General features: G+C 41.8%; 2 protein-coding genes across 9 annotated transcripts in view; one reads left to right on the plus strand and one right to left on the minus strand.

Moving 5' to 3' along the window:
• Nucleotides 1–14698, minus strand: part of LOC131110393 (homeobox protein CDX-1-like) — a 60454-nt gene that overhangs the window by 22785 nt on the left and 22971 nt on the right. For 5 of the 8 annotated variants that reach the window (XM_058063475.1, XM_058063467.1, XM_058063473.1 and 2 more), the window contains 5 exons: nucleotides 13727–14048; nucleotides 11369–12081; nucleotides 10628–10741; nucleotides 10462–10534; nucleotides 3519–3623 (listed from right to left, as the gene is read on the minus strand). The gene's annotated coding sequence lies outside the window, so the exon portion shown is untranslated. Of the gene's footprint in view, nucleotides 1–3518; nucleotides 3624–10461; nucleotides 10535–10627; nucleotides 10742–11368; nucleotides 12082–13715; nucleotides 14049–14698 lie in introns of all 8 variants that reach the window. The other 3 variants (XM_058063468.1, XM_058063469.1, XM_058063470.1) reach the window with 3 other exon arrangements.
• The window catches only part of pdgfrb (platelet-derived growth factor receptor, beta polypeptide), a 37002-nt gene that overhangs the window by 9479 nt on the left and 12825 nt on the right, over nucleotides 1–14698 (plus strand). Inside the window, exons 2-12 of the mRNA XM_058063446.1 lie at nucleotides 3799–3859; nucleotides 5365–5682; nucleotides 5769–6026; nucleotides 7337–7467; nucleotides 7692–7857; nucleotides 9310–9490; nucleotides 11399–11514; nucleotides 11665–11788; nucleotides 11864–12075; nucleotides 13741–13835; nucleotides 13909–14041. Of these exons, the coding sequence (XP_057919429.1) occupies nucleotides 3817–3859; nucleotides 5365–5682; nucleotides 5769–6026; nucleotides 7337–7467; nucleotides 7692–7857; nucleotides 9310–9490; nucleotides 11399–11514; nucleotides 11665–11788; nucleotides 11864–12075; nucleotides 13741–13835; nucleotides 13909–14041 (1777 nt within the window). The 5' untranslated portion in view covers nucleotides 3799–3816. The remainder of the gene's footprint in view (nucleotides 1–3798; nucleotides 3860–5364; nucleotides 5683–5768; nucleotides 6027–7336; nucleotides 7468–7691; nucleotides 7858–9309; nucleotides 9491–11398; nucleotides 11515–11664; nucleotides 11789–11863; nucleotides 12076–13740; nucleotides 13836–13908; nucleotides 14042–14698) is intronic.

Raw genomic sequence — 14698 nt, forward strand, 5'->3', positions numbered from 1 at the left:
CCCACACATGCACGGGGAGAACATACAAACTCCACACAGAGATAGCCGAGGGTGGAATTGAACCCGTGTCTCCTAGCTGTGAGGTCTGCACGCTAACCACTCGACCGTGATTGGTTTAGCTGAATGACAAAGACTTCTGCCAAGGAGGGGTGGGACACTAAATGACCTGTTTGACATTTTTAAAATGATGTCAATCTCCGGATTTGTCTTCTTCTCCCCATAACAAATAACCGGTACTTTATGAGATCATCTTTTTATATGATTATGAAGCCAATACATGATTATAAAGCCAATACAGTATAAAGTCCAGAACTATATGAAGCTGCAGAGCCACCATATTTCATCACTGGGGGCCTTAAAGCAGCTCAGTCGTTGGCGTCACCTGTCTGATTTACTAGCGCCACTCGCCTTGAGCTTGTTGTCACGTGGCGCTGTCACCACGCCGGGTGCACAACTCCCCGAGTGGACCAACCAACTCCCGCTGCTACCCCCCCCCCCCCTCCTCTCCCCCAAGAGAGCGAGTGCGACCGTATGGCCAGCGGGGTCCCAAGTGTATCAGCGGTCCTGGGAAAGTTCTAGACGGATAGTGTGGGAAAGTGAAGCAGTGACAAAAAGAGGGGGGGTGGGGGTTTATTTGTGTGTATATGTGAGTGTTTTTCTTTTTTTTTGGGGGGGGGGGGGGTATATTACAGCAAAGGCATTCCCTGGCATACAGGACGTGCTCATGTTGCTTTTTCACTCTTTCACCTATTTTTATGAGAAGCAGAAGGCGGGGGAGGAAATGGACCGGTGGGGTTTTTGGAGCAGCTCACGATCTTATTTTGGGGGGACGGAAGTGCTAAAGGCAGCAGTCAATATCTCCACACAGAGATGGCCGAGGGTGGGGAAAGACAAAATAAGAAGCCAAAAAGTTACCACTTCCACACAAAATAGGAGGAGAACTCATTCATTTTCTAGCGATTATCCTCACGAGGGTCACGGGGGATGCTGGAGCCTATCCCAGCTGTCTTCGGGCGAGAAGCGGGGTACACCCTGGACTGGTGGCCAGCCAATCACAGGGCACATATAGACAAACAACCATTCACACTCACATTCATACCTATGGACAATTTGGAGTCGCTAATCAACCTAGCATGTTTTTGGAATGTGGGAGGAAACCGGGGGACCCAGAGAAAACCCACGCATGCACGGGGAGAACATGCAAACTCCACATAGAGATGGCCGAGGGTGGGGAAAGACAAAATAAGAAGCCAAAAAGTTACCACTTCCACACAAAATAGGAGGAGAACTCATTCATTCATTCGTTTTCTACCGCTTATCCTCACGAGGGTCGCGGGGGTGCTGGAGCCTATCCTAGCTGTCTTTGGTCGAGACTGGTGGCCAACCAATCACAGGGCACATATAGACAAACAACCATTCACACTCACATTCATACCTATGGACAATTTGGAGTCGCTAATTAACCTAGCATGTTTTTGGAATGTGGGAGGAAACCGGAGTACCCGGAGAAAACCCACGCATACACGGGGAGAACATGCAAACTCCACACAGAGATGGCCGAGGGTGGAATTGAACCCTGGTCTCCTAGCTGTGAGGCCTGCGCGCTAACCACTCCTCCACCGTGCAGCCCGATACTTTATTATGGGACCTTTAAATAGCTTTTACTGCCTTAACGATTAAAATAAATATTTGATCAACATCAGCAGGCCAGATATATTTCCCAATTCTTCCATTGGGTCCCTCCCTCGCTTCCTCCTCCACCCTCGCTCTTCCCAAGGCTCCCTCTTACGCCTTCTCTCCCTTTCCCACCCTCCTGCGTACATCCTTGCACAGATCCATCCTTAACTGTTTCCAGACGTCTTATGTTGTGCAGGCCTTGAGTCCAAACACATCAACAAACCCCCCTCTCCCCCGTCACTTTTTTTTTTTTTTTTTTTCCGCCTTCTCCGACTTCACACTTTGGAAGTGTGAGTGCTCCATGCTGAGGGTATGTTGGTGGTCATCATGAATCACCTCAATAGACTTAAAAAGTCATGAATCGACGACAGAGAAGGATGTCCGTGAAGCCTTTTCACGGAGCTTTTCATGGCGTCAGCCGTTTTTTTACGTGAATGCCTTGAATTTTCTCTTTTGTTTACACCCCCCCCTACCGATTAATTAATGGCTCAGTGTGACGCTAGAATAGCTCGGATGCGCCATTGTTACCGGCAGAGCTGCACACAGTCACACGTTTGTTTGTGTGCAAGGACTCTGATGAGGCGCAAAGACATTGGCGCTCTGTCCCGGTGCAGCCAGGCATCAAAGTCCTCCAGAGACACGGAGGAGCATACCTCAAATCGGACGACAAATACTTTTTTTTTAAATTTATGCAGGAAAAGTCGTCTTGATTGAAAGCAGGTTGCTTCGACACTTAACTCGGGCGAGCGTCCATCCATCCATCATGATGGGAGGTCAGACGCTCATGGAAAGAGGTTAACTGTCGCACCCTAATTGGGGTGAACACAAACCAGATTCCCCTGCTGTTTTTGTTACAGTAAACCTCGCATATATCGGACTCGGATATATCGGAAATTCGCTCACAACGGACCAATTTTTCTGTAATGCATTTCCAATAAAAATTCATTGCATATATCGGATTTTTTTTATAACGGATTTCGCCTATTTCGGACAAAATCTCCAGTCCCGTTCCAATGCATTTCCATTAAATTTCCCTCGCATATATCGGATGGCCGCATCGTGGCGCTCCGATTCGCCGAATCGTGACATTGGAAGTGCCTTTTTATAAACGGATGAAATCCGATTTACGCATATACCGGATATAAATCCGATATATGCGTAAAACGTATACATTTTCCGGTATACGTATATATCGGATTCGGATATATCGGAAATTCGCTCACAACGGACAGATAAAAAAAAAAGAACCAATTTTTCTGTAATGCATTTCCAATAAAAATTCATTGCATATATCGGATTTTTTTTATAACGGATTCCGCCTATTTCGGACAAAATCTCCAGTCCCGTTCCAATGCATTTCCATTAAATTTCCCTCGCATATATCGGATGGCCGCATCGTGGCGCTCCGATTCGCCGAATTGTGACATTGGAAGTGCCTTTTTATAACAGATAAAATCCGATTTACGCATATACCGGATATAAATCCGATATATGCGTAAAACGGACATTTTCCGGTATACGTATATATCGGATTCGGATATATCGGAAATTCGCTCACAACGGAGAGATAAAAAAAGAACCAATTTTTCTGTAATGCATTTCCAATAAAAATTCATTGCATATATCGGATTTTTTTATAACGGATTTCGCCTATTTCGGACAAAACCAGTGGGAACAATTGAATCCGATATATCCGAGGTTTACTGTATTTTAGGGGACCGTAACGTCATATTCCATGTGTGTAAAACTATACCAATAAATATATATATTTTTTGGTGTATTTAGGCCTATGAGTAGTCAGTAAAGATGTACTAGAAATGTACGCGATAATGAGGTCTTACCAGGGTGCTGCTAGCGTCACGGAGTGGAGCTGCATGATGTCCGACATGTTCCGTACACTCACAAATCGAAGCGTCTTACTGCATTATCCACGTCTTCCGAGTTTTCTATAGAATTGAAAATGATTATGAATAAAATTTCATGGTACAGAGCAAATGTGTTTAGCATGTAAGGGCATTTAGATCAACAATACTATCTGCCCCAATGGCTAGATGGGACAAAAAAAAATAATAATAATAATTATCACATTCAAAAGATCTTATCTATCTGTTTGTTTTGCAGAACGTGAGGAGTTCCACCATGAGGAGCGTGGTCATCCTCACTCTCCATGTGACAATCACAGGTGAGCGCACCTAAAGTGTCAACATTCTCTACCTTATATGGTATAATGGTAATGGTTTAATTTCATTTGAACATGCATCAGATTACAATTGAATGCATCACATAATCAGTTCACAGTTCCACATGTCCAAAAGGAGTAGGAAGAAGCAAAGCTGATTAAATCCTACCCCTCCATCTGGTACTTTTACAATCAGTAACTGTTACATTTGTTCACTTCCTGCTTTCCATATTACAGTTTTTTTTTGTTTGTGAGCCCTTTTCTTAGTCATACAGTCTGTTTCAGTGGGTGGAGGCGGGCACGCTAGCATACACACAGCGTAGCATTCTGAGGAACAATGCAAGGTCCATCTATCCATTTCCTATGCCGCTTATCCTCATGAGAGTTGCAGCGGTATGCTGGAGCCTATCCCAGCTGTCTTCAGGCGAGAGGCGGGGTTACACCCTGGACTGGTGGCCAGCCAATCACAGGGCACATATAGACAAACAACCATTCACACTCACATTCATACCTATGGACAATTTGGAGTCGCTAATTAACCTAGCATGTTTTTGGAATGTGGGAGGAAACCGGAGTACCCGGAGAAAACCCACGCATGCACGGGGAGAACATGCAAACTCCACACAGAGATGGCCGAGGGTGGGGAAAGACAAAATAAGAAGCCAAAAAGTTACCACTTCCACACAAAATAGGAGGAGAACTCATTCATTCATTCAAATTCTACCGCTTATCCTAACGAGGGTAGCAAGGGATGCTGGAGCCTATTCCAGCTGTCTTCGGGCGAGAGGCGGGGTACACCCTGGTCTGGTCCGCAGCCAATCACAGGGCACATATAGACAAACAACCATTCACACTCACATCTTTGACATCTTTTTGTAGACCCACAATAAATGCCAGTCAATAAATGTAACTAAAATGTGTTGTAACCATATACATGTCTGTCAAAATCTTATCTATACTTTGCTATGTGAACGCAGGGCCAAGTTAAGTTAAACCAATTTTCATCCGGATCTGCTCCAGATTGCACATATGGAAGCAATTTCATGTTCGCTATCAATATAAACATACAGGTTATATGACATATGTCAAATATCATCAGACCGGGTAGTAATGTGTTGTCCTTGTTTTGCAGGACACTTAATTATTTTTTTCTGGTTTGAAAATATGTTAAAAAATAAAAAAAAAACTAACCCAAAACAGGGAAATCAGACCATTTTTTTTAACTTCGGAAAAATTTTGCCAGCACATAATAAACCGTGAAGGACATCTCACGCTAGATGATATGCTTATCAAGGATGTGAGACATGTTTTGGTTGGAATGCTTCAAGGTGGGATCCATCCTACCCATCCTACCCAATCTGCTCCACGCAACTCTTATCCGTCACCATTGCGGAGCTAGAACAGGATCTGGCATGTGGTGTTGATTTAAACTTTGACCCCCCCCACACCGCTACACCGCCGTCTCCTTGACCTCCAACATGACCTCTCCCTTGTTGTGTCAACTGCAGCTCTCCTGTGTCTCTCCACTGATGTTTGCTGCCTGGAGGTCACGCCCCGTGACGGCCAGATCGTCCTAGCCGAGGGATCCTCTCTCACGCTCACGTGCACGGGCGGGGGGGAGACCACCTGGGCGTTCAAGAGGGATGATGTGCCTTATTTCCAGGTGGAACAAAGTCCAAACGGCGTGCGGAGCTACAAAATAGAGCAAAATGGCGCCAATTCCAGTGCTTTGAGTCTATGGGATGTGAACTGGAAGCATACTGGGGTGTATCAGTGCATTGATGCACTCACTGGAGAAACAAAGGACATGGTCGTCTTTGTTCCAGGTTTGGACCAGATCACTGTTTTAGATTAATTAAATATATTCCAGGAAATGCCAACAACGTTCGTATATACGTTTTTCCGCCTGCAGATCCTGAGATATGGTTCATCGAGAGCGCCCACGGCATGCTGTCCAAGACCAGCGAAGAGACCACCATCCCCTGTGTGGTCACCGACCCAAAAATCAACGTCACCCTCTACGAGAAGGAAACCGACCTCCCAGTCAAAGGGGTGTATGTAGCCAGCGAGGGGTTCACTGCGTCCCTAGAGGATAGGACATATGTGTGTCGTGGAGAGCTTAACGGAGAAGTCAAAGTGTCCCAATCGTTCTACATCTTCAGCATCGTCGGTAGGCGAAACAGAATTTAACGTATTTATTTTCATAGAAGCCAAAATAGGTGGCTGAATCATAATGATAATAATGATAATAATAATAATAATAATAATAATCACTCTCAGGGACAAAGATGTCCCTAAGTCCCACAAACTACACATGCAGCCTTCATCACATGGTATCTAATAATTTCGACTATTTATCTCTTATTATTATGACTAACTGAGCAACCTTTGGATCATATTTGTTCATTTCTTGAGCTTTACGGTAATGGTAATGGTTTTATTTCATTTGAACATGCATCAGATTACAATTGAATGCATCACATAATCAGTTCACAGTTCCACATGTCCAAAAGGAGTAGGAAGAAGCAAAGCTTATTAAATCCTACCCCTCCATCTGGTACTTTTACAATCAGTAACTGTTACATTTGTTCACTTCCTGCTTTCCTAATATATTTTTAAAATGTTTTTTATATTTAATTTTTTTATATGTTTCGATAGATTTATAATCTATATAAATCTATATTTATAATCTAACAGTTGGGGGGGTCAAGATTAAAATTATTATTTTAATTTTTATCTGTTACATTTTTTTATCTGTTACATTGACTTCCTGCTTTCCTTATATAGTTTAATTTTAATTTTAATTTGTTTTTTTAATGCTTTAGATAATCAAACAAATATAAATATTGGTATAAAAATAAGTTTTTATTTTTTATTATTATTATTTATATATATTTTTTTGTCACATAATCAGTTCACAGTTCCACGTGTCCAAAAGGAGTAGGAAGAAGCAAAGCTTATTAAATCCTACCCCTCCATCTGGTACTTTTACAATCAGTAACTGTTACATTTGTTCACTTCCTGCTTTCCTAATATAGTTTAAGGTTTTTTTTGTTTCATTTTTTTAATTAATTTTTTTTATTTTTTGTCCCGTACTGAGATATGAGGTGATATGTCCATACTATGACATAATGGGTACCATATACAAGGTTATATATATACACAGGTTAGGTTTAAAATACACATTGCATCAAATATGTTTATGGTGTAACTTAAAGAAGATCCCCTAGTTTAAACATTTTGCTGGAAAGTACATAAAACATTTATTGTTTGATTTAAAAAAATAATAATTTTATGATGATGTGGTACCCCGGCATCATCACAAAGTCTACTTCTGCAAAGATAATATTTTCCATTAACACTTTATCATGTAACTAAATAATAATGCAACCAAACTCCCCGTGTGCTTGCACCACATGTACCCAATCAAGTGCTCGTCGGTTCAAGCTATTAAATCCTGATCATCACTTCCCTCTGCAGTCCCAGAGGCCATCGACGCCTACATCAACGCATCAAAGACGGTGCTGAAGCAGGGCGAGCCTCTGACAGTCAACTGCACCGTACACGGAGCCGAGCTGGTCTTTTTTTCTTGGGACGTCCCCAACCGGGAGGTGAGTAGGAGGGGAAAAACAGGAAGAGGAGCGCTTTTGTTCATCTCTTCCCCCCCCTGACCATTATCACGCTCAAGACCCTCACGGCCGAGCCTGAATTGCATCAAGATGTTAGCGGCACACCTCCGCAATGTTAGATTCCATCATTATGCGATGGTGACAATATCCGATACAGCCGAGCGCCACACACCTTGACTACCGTTCTAATGAAACCTGTCCTCCAGGCCGCAGACGTGGAGCCGCTAACGGACTTCCTGTCGTCCATGAACATGAGGTCCTGCCTCATCTTCCCTCGTGCCACGCTGGCCCACAGCGGAAACTATGTGTGCCAAGTCCACGAGGGGGTCCAGGACCAGACGGCCTCCGCCAGTGTCAACATCACAGTGCTCGGTCAGACACCCACACACACACACACACACACACACACACACACACAAATAATAAACTCATGCAGGACAGATTATTATTGTGGTTCACTGACCAAGAGGGGAGTGCTTATTATGTGAATGGAGGAACTTCATATCTACTCTATTTATTTCTGTTAGTCAAATCGTGAAAAGCGTAAAATAAACCTGCTCACGCCCTCACACAAGGGAGCGTCTATGATAAATGTTGGAAGGATTTAAGCTTAGCTGAAGTAAAACGGGAATATATCACACTAACCCTTGATAGGGCACTCAATCATTAACTCAAACTATAAAAATGTATTATTAATATTGGAATGTTTATGATAATCATATATTCATTCATTCATTTTCTACTGATTATCCTCACGACGCGTATAATAATAATAATAATAATAATAATAATAAAAGGTCTCCTCCTATTTTGTGTGGAAGTGGTAACTTGTGCCCTGTGATTGGCTGTCCACCAGTCCAGGGTGTACCCCGCCTCTCGCCCCAAGACAGCTGGGATAGGCTCCAGCACGACCCTCATGAGGATAAGCGGTAGAAAATGAATGAATGAATGAGTTGTCCTCCTATTTTGTGTGGAAGTGGTAACTTTTTTGCTTCTTATTTTGTCTTTCCGCACCCTCGGCCATCTCTGTGTGGAGTTTGCATGTTCTCCCCGTGCATGCGTGGGTTTTCGCCGGGTACTCCGGTTTCCTCCCACATTCCAAAAACATGCTAGGTTAATTAGCGACTCCAAATTGTCCATAAGTATGAATGTGAGTGTGAATGGTTGTTTGTCTATATGTGCACTGTGATTGGCTGGCCACCAGTCCAGGGTGTACCCTGCCTCTCGCCCCAAGACAGCTGGAATAGGCTCCAGCACGACCCTTGTGAGGATAAGCGGTAGAAAATGAATGAGTTCTCCTCCTATTTTGTGTGGAAGTGGTAACTTTTTGGCTTCTTATTTTGTCTTTCCCACCCTCGGCCATCTCTGTGTGGAGTTTGCATGTTCTCCCCGTGCATGCGTGGGTTTTCTCCGGGTACTCCGGTTTCCTCCCACATTCCAAAAACATGCTAGGTTAATTAGCGACTCCAAATTGTCCATAGGTATGAATGTGAGTGTGAATGGTTGTTTGTCTATATGTGTCCTGTGATTGGCTGGCTCACTTGCGTTCACTTCAAGACTTCAAGTATTAAATCATTTTATATTTAAACGTGAAAAACATCCAGTGCATACAATGTACCCCCCCTTCTGGGAGTCATGAGCTAGTGGATGTTTATTTGACCTGCAATGAGGTGTGTTATGTTTATGAAACCCTCAAATAAGTTGAACCTCCATGCTCCATGGTACGTACGAGATGGGGCATGTTTAGCTTTTTGGACATCTCAGTGGAAAAGACAGGTAGTGTCTGGCCACCTTCACCATCTCACTATCCCCCCCTCCTTCCAGAGCGAGGCTTTGTGACCATACGTCCGACTGAGGATCAGAAGATTTCGGCCCTGCTGCAGAAGAACGTGGAGCTGAGAGTGGACATGGACGCCTACCCTCCACCTCGGGTCACGTGGAGCAAAGACGGCACCGCCATCAACGGAGACAAAACCATCACCAACAGACAAGAGCATGAGATCAGGTGGGATTGAACACTAGCGTGAAGCACACCCAGCAGCTTGAGACATTTAAGCAATGAGCGCGTCAGCTTCCAAAGAAGAAGAACCTCCAGAGACATCTTGTTCTTGTCAGTCACCAGATGATAAGGGTAACATAATAGTCTGTGTTGGGGGGGGGGGGGGGGGGGGGGGGGTTGGGGGTCACAACACAGGAACCATAAACAAAATTCTTGGCAAGCACAAAGGACAAAAACACTTCTCTAATTCCAGGAAGTGCTCAAATTTTACCCCCCCCCCACCACCATCATATGAATATTTATATATATATAGGCTCCAGCACCCCCCGCGACACTCATGAGGATAAGTGGTAGAAAATGAATGAATGAATGAGTTCTCCTCCTATTTTGTGTGGAAGTGGTAACTTTTTGGCTTCTTATTTTGTCTTTCCCCACCCTCGGCCATCTCTGTGTGGAGTTTGCATGTTCTCCCCGTGCATGCGTGGGTTTTTTCCGGGTACTCCGGTTTCCTCCCACATTCCAAAAACATGCTAGGTTAATTAGCGACTCCAAATTGTCCATAGGTATGAATGTGAGTGTGAATGGTTGTTTGTCTATATGTGCCCTGTGATTGGCTGGCCACCAGCCCCGGGACCCTCGTGAGGAAAAAGCAGTAGAAAATGAATGAATGCAGGGGAACCATGTGACCAACCCTAGCCAATCACTAGCCAATGAGAGAAAGCAAGTAGGATAACAATAACAATGCAAATACAGACATTAATATATCAGCAGGACTCATATGAATTTTTATGACTTGCTTTGTTTGTTTGTTTTTTGGGGGGGGTGGGGGGGGGACTCAGCTGCAACTCTGACTTCACTATTGCTTCTTTGGAAGTGGGTGTTATTTTCCCCAAAATGGGAAGGACGTGGACTGAGTGGGTGTGGAGTTACTGATACATAAGTCTTTTTTTTTTTAGAATGAGTGGGAGAGCACTTACGTCACAGAGTCTTTCCTGCAGATCCAACATAGTGTATCCATCTGATAACTTCTGATGTAGCGTCCACGCAGCACTGTGGAAGTGACACAGTGAAAGTTCCCTTTTCACTAAAAGTGCTACGTCGTGTCTGCGTGCTCCCAAATCTGCAATGAGTCGCTGTACTCACCACGTTTGTGCAAGTACGCGTCACGCGGAAGAACCGTGGCTTAATTAGAACAGCGGTGTGTAAAAACCCAATACACACACACCTGCTAGCTGCGAGGGCGGTCGCTGAGTATCACTGGCCAATCACAGAGCGTTGAAGAGTGAGCAGTGATTAGTTAACCGTTGAGTGTTTTTTTAAATAAAGTTTATTGCTAACAACTACGGAACAGTATATAAACACATTGAGGATTTCCCTAACGGATACAGATGATTGACAGTTGGGCTTTTCAACAATAAATACATAACTAAAGAACATTTTTTGTCATATTTGGGAATCTTTTACGTTTATTAAGCATTTTTTTCATTCATTCATTCATTTTCTACCGTTTTTCCTCACGAGGGTCGCGGGTGGTGCTGGAGCCTATTGAATTTATTAAAATTCTGGGGGTTAATGTAGATAAAATAAGGTAAATACATATATTCAACACACTGATTTTTAATAACCCATTCTTATAATAATTTGCTGGGGTTCAAATTTTGAAACTAAACCAAGTGAAGTGCTATAGAAAATGAATGGACGGATGGATGAACGTATATTCATATTCTAACCACTAGAGGGCAGTATTTCACCAATCAATTAACAGCTACCACTCATGTTCTTTGCTTGATATATTTGTCAAGTACATCATTTAAAATAAAAGAATACAATACAAATACAAATACAATACAAAAAACAAAATTTAATTTTATTAAGATACTGTACCTTTAAATCATAATTCATTCTTCCTCTCAGGTATGTCAGCATCCTCACGTTGGTGCGAGTGAGGGCGGATCAGAGGGGCCGCTACACCGCACACGTCACCAATGGAGATGACACTAAGGAGGTGACCTTTGACCTGGAAGTCCAAGGTTAGAGTCTTTAAAAAACAATTATGGACAAAAGTATTAGGACACTTAGCTATTACAATGACAGGAAGTGACGATTGAGGGAAATATTGACTTTTGTCAGCTTGTTTCTCTACATTAGTGTACAAAAACTGCATTTTTTGTACTGTCTAGTTCCCGCTCACATTAAAGATCTGACTGACCACCACCTCCCCGAGAAGAGACACCTGGTGACCTGCGTGGCCGAGGGCGTCCCACCCCCGTCCATTCAGTGGTACAGCTGTGACAGCATGCTCCAGTAAGCCACCCAACGCTTCGGCATTCCGCTTACCATAAAATGAAAGCACATCCATTAACTCCCATCTCGCCACAGGTGCGGCAACAAGACTGCAATATGGCAACCGCTGGTACCGGATGAAGACGTGCTGAGCATCCACACCAACGTCACCTACAGCGAGAGCCGCAAAACCAACCAGGTGCTGAGTCGCTTGACCTTCCACAAGCCGCAGCAGGTCACGGTGCGCTGTGAGACCAGAAACCGGGCGGGGACGGTGGACAGAAGAGACGTCAAACTGGTGTCCAGCAGTAGGTCTCATGAGAAGAATACACAATTGACAGTAAAAAAAATTGAAGTTCATTGGAACATGCATCAGATTACAATTGAATGCATCCCATAATCAGTTCACAGTTCCACATGTCCAAAAGGAGTAGGAAGAAGCAAAGCTTATTAAATCCTACCCCTCCATCTGGTACTTTTACAATCAGTAACTGTTACATTTGTTCACTTCCTGCTTTCCTAATATAGTTTAAGTTGTTTTTTTTGTTTGTTTTATTTTTTTGAATTTTTTTAACTAAATTTTTTCTAAAATTTCTTAATTTTTTAATTAATTTTTTTTTTTAATTTTTTTTATTTTTACTACTATTTTTATTTATTTTATTTGTAATCCGGTTTCCTCCCACATTCCAAAAACATGCTATGTTAATTGGTAATGGTTTTATTTCATTTGAACATGCATCAGATTACAATTGAATGCATCACATAATCAGTTCACAGTTCCACATGTCCAAAAGGAGTAGGAAGAAGCAAAGCTTATTAAATCCTACCCCTCCATCTGGTACTTTTACAATCAGTAACTGTTACATTTGTTCACTTCCTGCTTTCCTAATATAGTTTAAGTTGTTTTTTTTGTTTGTTTTATTTTTTTGAATTTTTTTAACTAAATTTTTTCTAAAATTTCTTAATTTTTTAATTATTTTTTTTTTTTTAATTTTTTTTATTTTTACTACTATTTTTATTTATTTTATTTGTAATCCGGTTTCCTCCCACATTCCAAAAACATGCTATGTTAATTGGTAATGGTTTTATTTCATTTGAACATGCATCAGATTACAATTGAATGCATCACATAATCAGTTCACAGTTCCACATGTCCAAAAGGAGTAGGAAGAAGCAAAGCTTATTAAATCCTACCCCTCCATCTGGTACGTTTACAATCAGTAACTGTTACATTTGTTCACTTCCTGCTTTCCATAATACAGTTTAATGTGTTTGTTTTTTTTTACATAAAGTACCTCATACATCCAATGACATAATGGGTACCATAGTAAGTGTCAATATAGTGATATATATAGCACATCCTAGCATATAAGTGTTTCAAATGTACTTCTTCCCTGAGATCATATTTCTAAAATTTAAAATTAACCAAGAACTTACACGGCCAACAACAACAAGAAACTACAAAACTACAGAACTACAGGAACTACAAAATGTACACAAAGTCAAAAACTAAAATGAAAACAATTCCGCAAAGCACTTGCAATGTCAATTGTGTAAAAACCCACCAGACTTAAACGGCATGGAGCCCTAACTGCTATTGCTAGAGTGATGTATTACTTCTTGTATTTACTTTCTTAATGGCCAGAGAAAGAGTAAAGAGTAAATAAGCTAAGTGCTTTTAGTCGTAGCTTTGGTCTTGAGTGTACTTCTAAAGATTAATTTTGGAAAAGTTTATGTTTTGGAGACAAAGTGGGCACCTTCATCTGGCACTTCCACTCTATGTTGTCCTTAAAGGTATGAATAATGTCCTGTTGAATATTTATTTCCGACAGGAACACCCCTTAGCTTTGCTGGTGCTAAATAGACAATAAATAATCTTAGAGGTATATGCATATTAAATAATTACATCATCTCACAAATGACTCAATATTTTTGAGGTTGTACTGACATTGTGCATACTTTGCCTGTTGCAGCACTCTTCTCCCAGGTGGCAGTATTGGCTGCGGTTCTGGCCTTGGTCGTCATCATCATCCTGTCCATCATCATCCTTATTGCCATATGGAGGAAGGTAAGATGCCAACCTCGAGCACTTCCTGTATAGAGGTCATACGCCACAGCACGTAACGTGTCGCGTTTGTCAGAAACCTCGCTATGAGATCCGATGGAAGGTGATCGAGTCAGTGAGCCAGGACGGTCACGAGTACATCTACGTGGACCCCATCCACCTGCCCTATGACCTCACCTGGGAGATGCCCCGAGACAGCTTGGTGCTGGGTGAGTCCTACGTGTGGATAAAGTCTGTTAGTGTAAGCTTAGTTGGTAATGGTAATGGTTTTATTTCATTTGAACATGCATCAGATTACAATTGAATGCATCACATAATCAGTTCACAGTTCCACATGTCCAAAAGGAGTAGGAAGAAGCAAAGCTTATTAAATCCTACCCCCTCTGGTACTTTTACAATCAGTAACTGTTACATTTGTTCACTTCCTGCTTTCCTAATATAGATTTTTTTACATTTTAATTTTAATTTTGTCACATACCGAAGTACGAGGTGATATACCATACAATGAAATTTTCAATTTCAATCTGGTACTTTTACAATCAGTAAATTTGTTCACTTCCTGCTTTCCTAATAAAGATTTTTAAAATTAAAATTAAAATTTTGTCACATACCGAAGTACGAGGTGATATACCATACAATGAAATTTTCCATTTCAATTTCAATCTGGTACTTTTACAATCAGTAAATTTGTTCACTTCCTGCTTTCCTAATAAAGATTTTTTTAATTAAAATTAAAATTAAAATTTTGTCACATACCGAAGTACGAGGTAATATACCATACAATAAAATTTTCAATTTCAATCTGGTACTTTTACAATTAGTAAATTTGTTCACTTCCTGCTTTCCTAATATAGAATTTTTTAATT

This window comes from Doryrhamphus excisus, chromosome 23, assembly GCF_030265055.1.
Source record: "Doryrhamphus excisus isolate RoL2022-K1 chromosome 23, RoL_Dexc_1.0, whole genome shotgun sequence".
In the NCBI taxonomy this organism is placed as follows: domain Eukaryota; kingdom Metazoa; phylum Chordata; class Actinopteri; order Syngnathiformes; family Syngnathidae; genus Doryrhamphus; species Doryrhamphus excisus.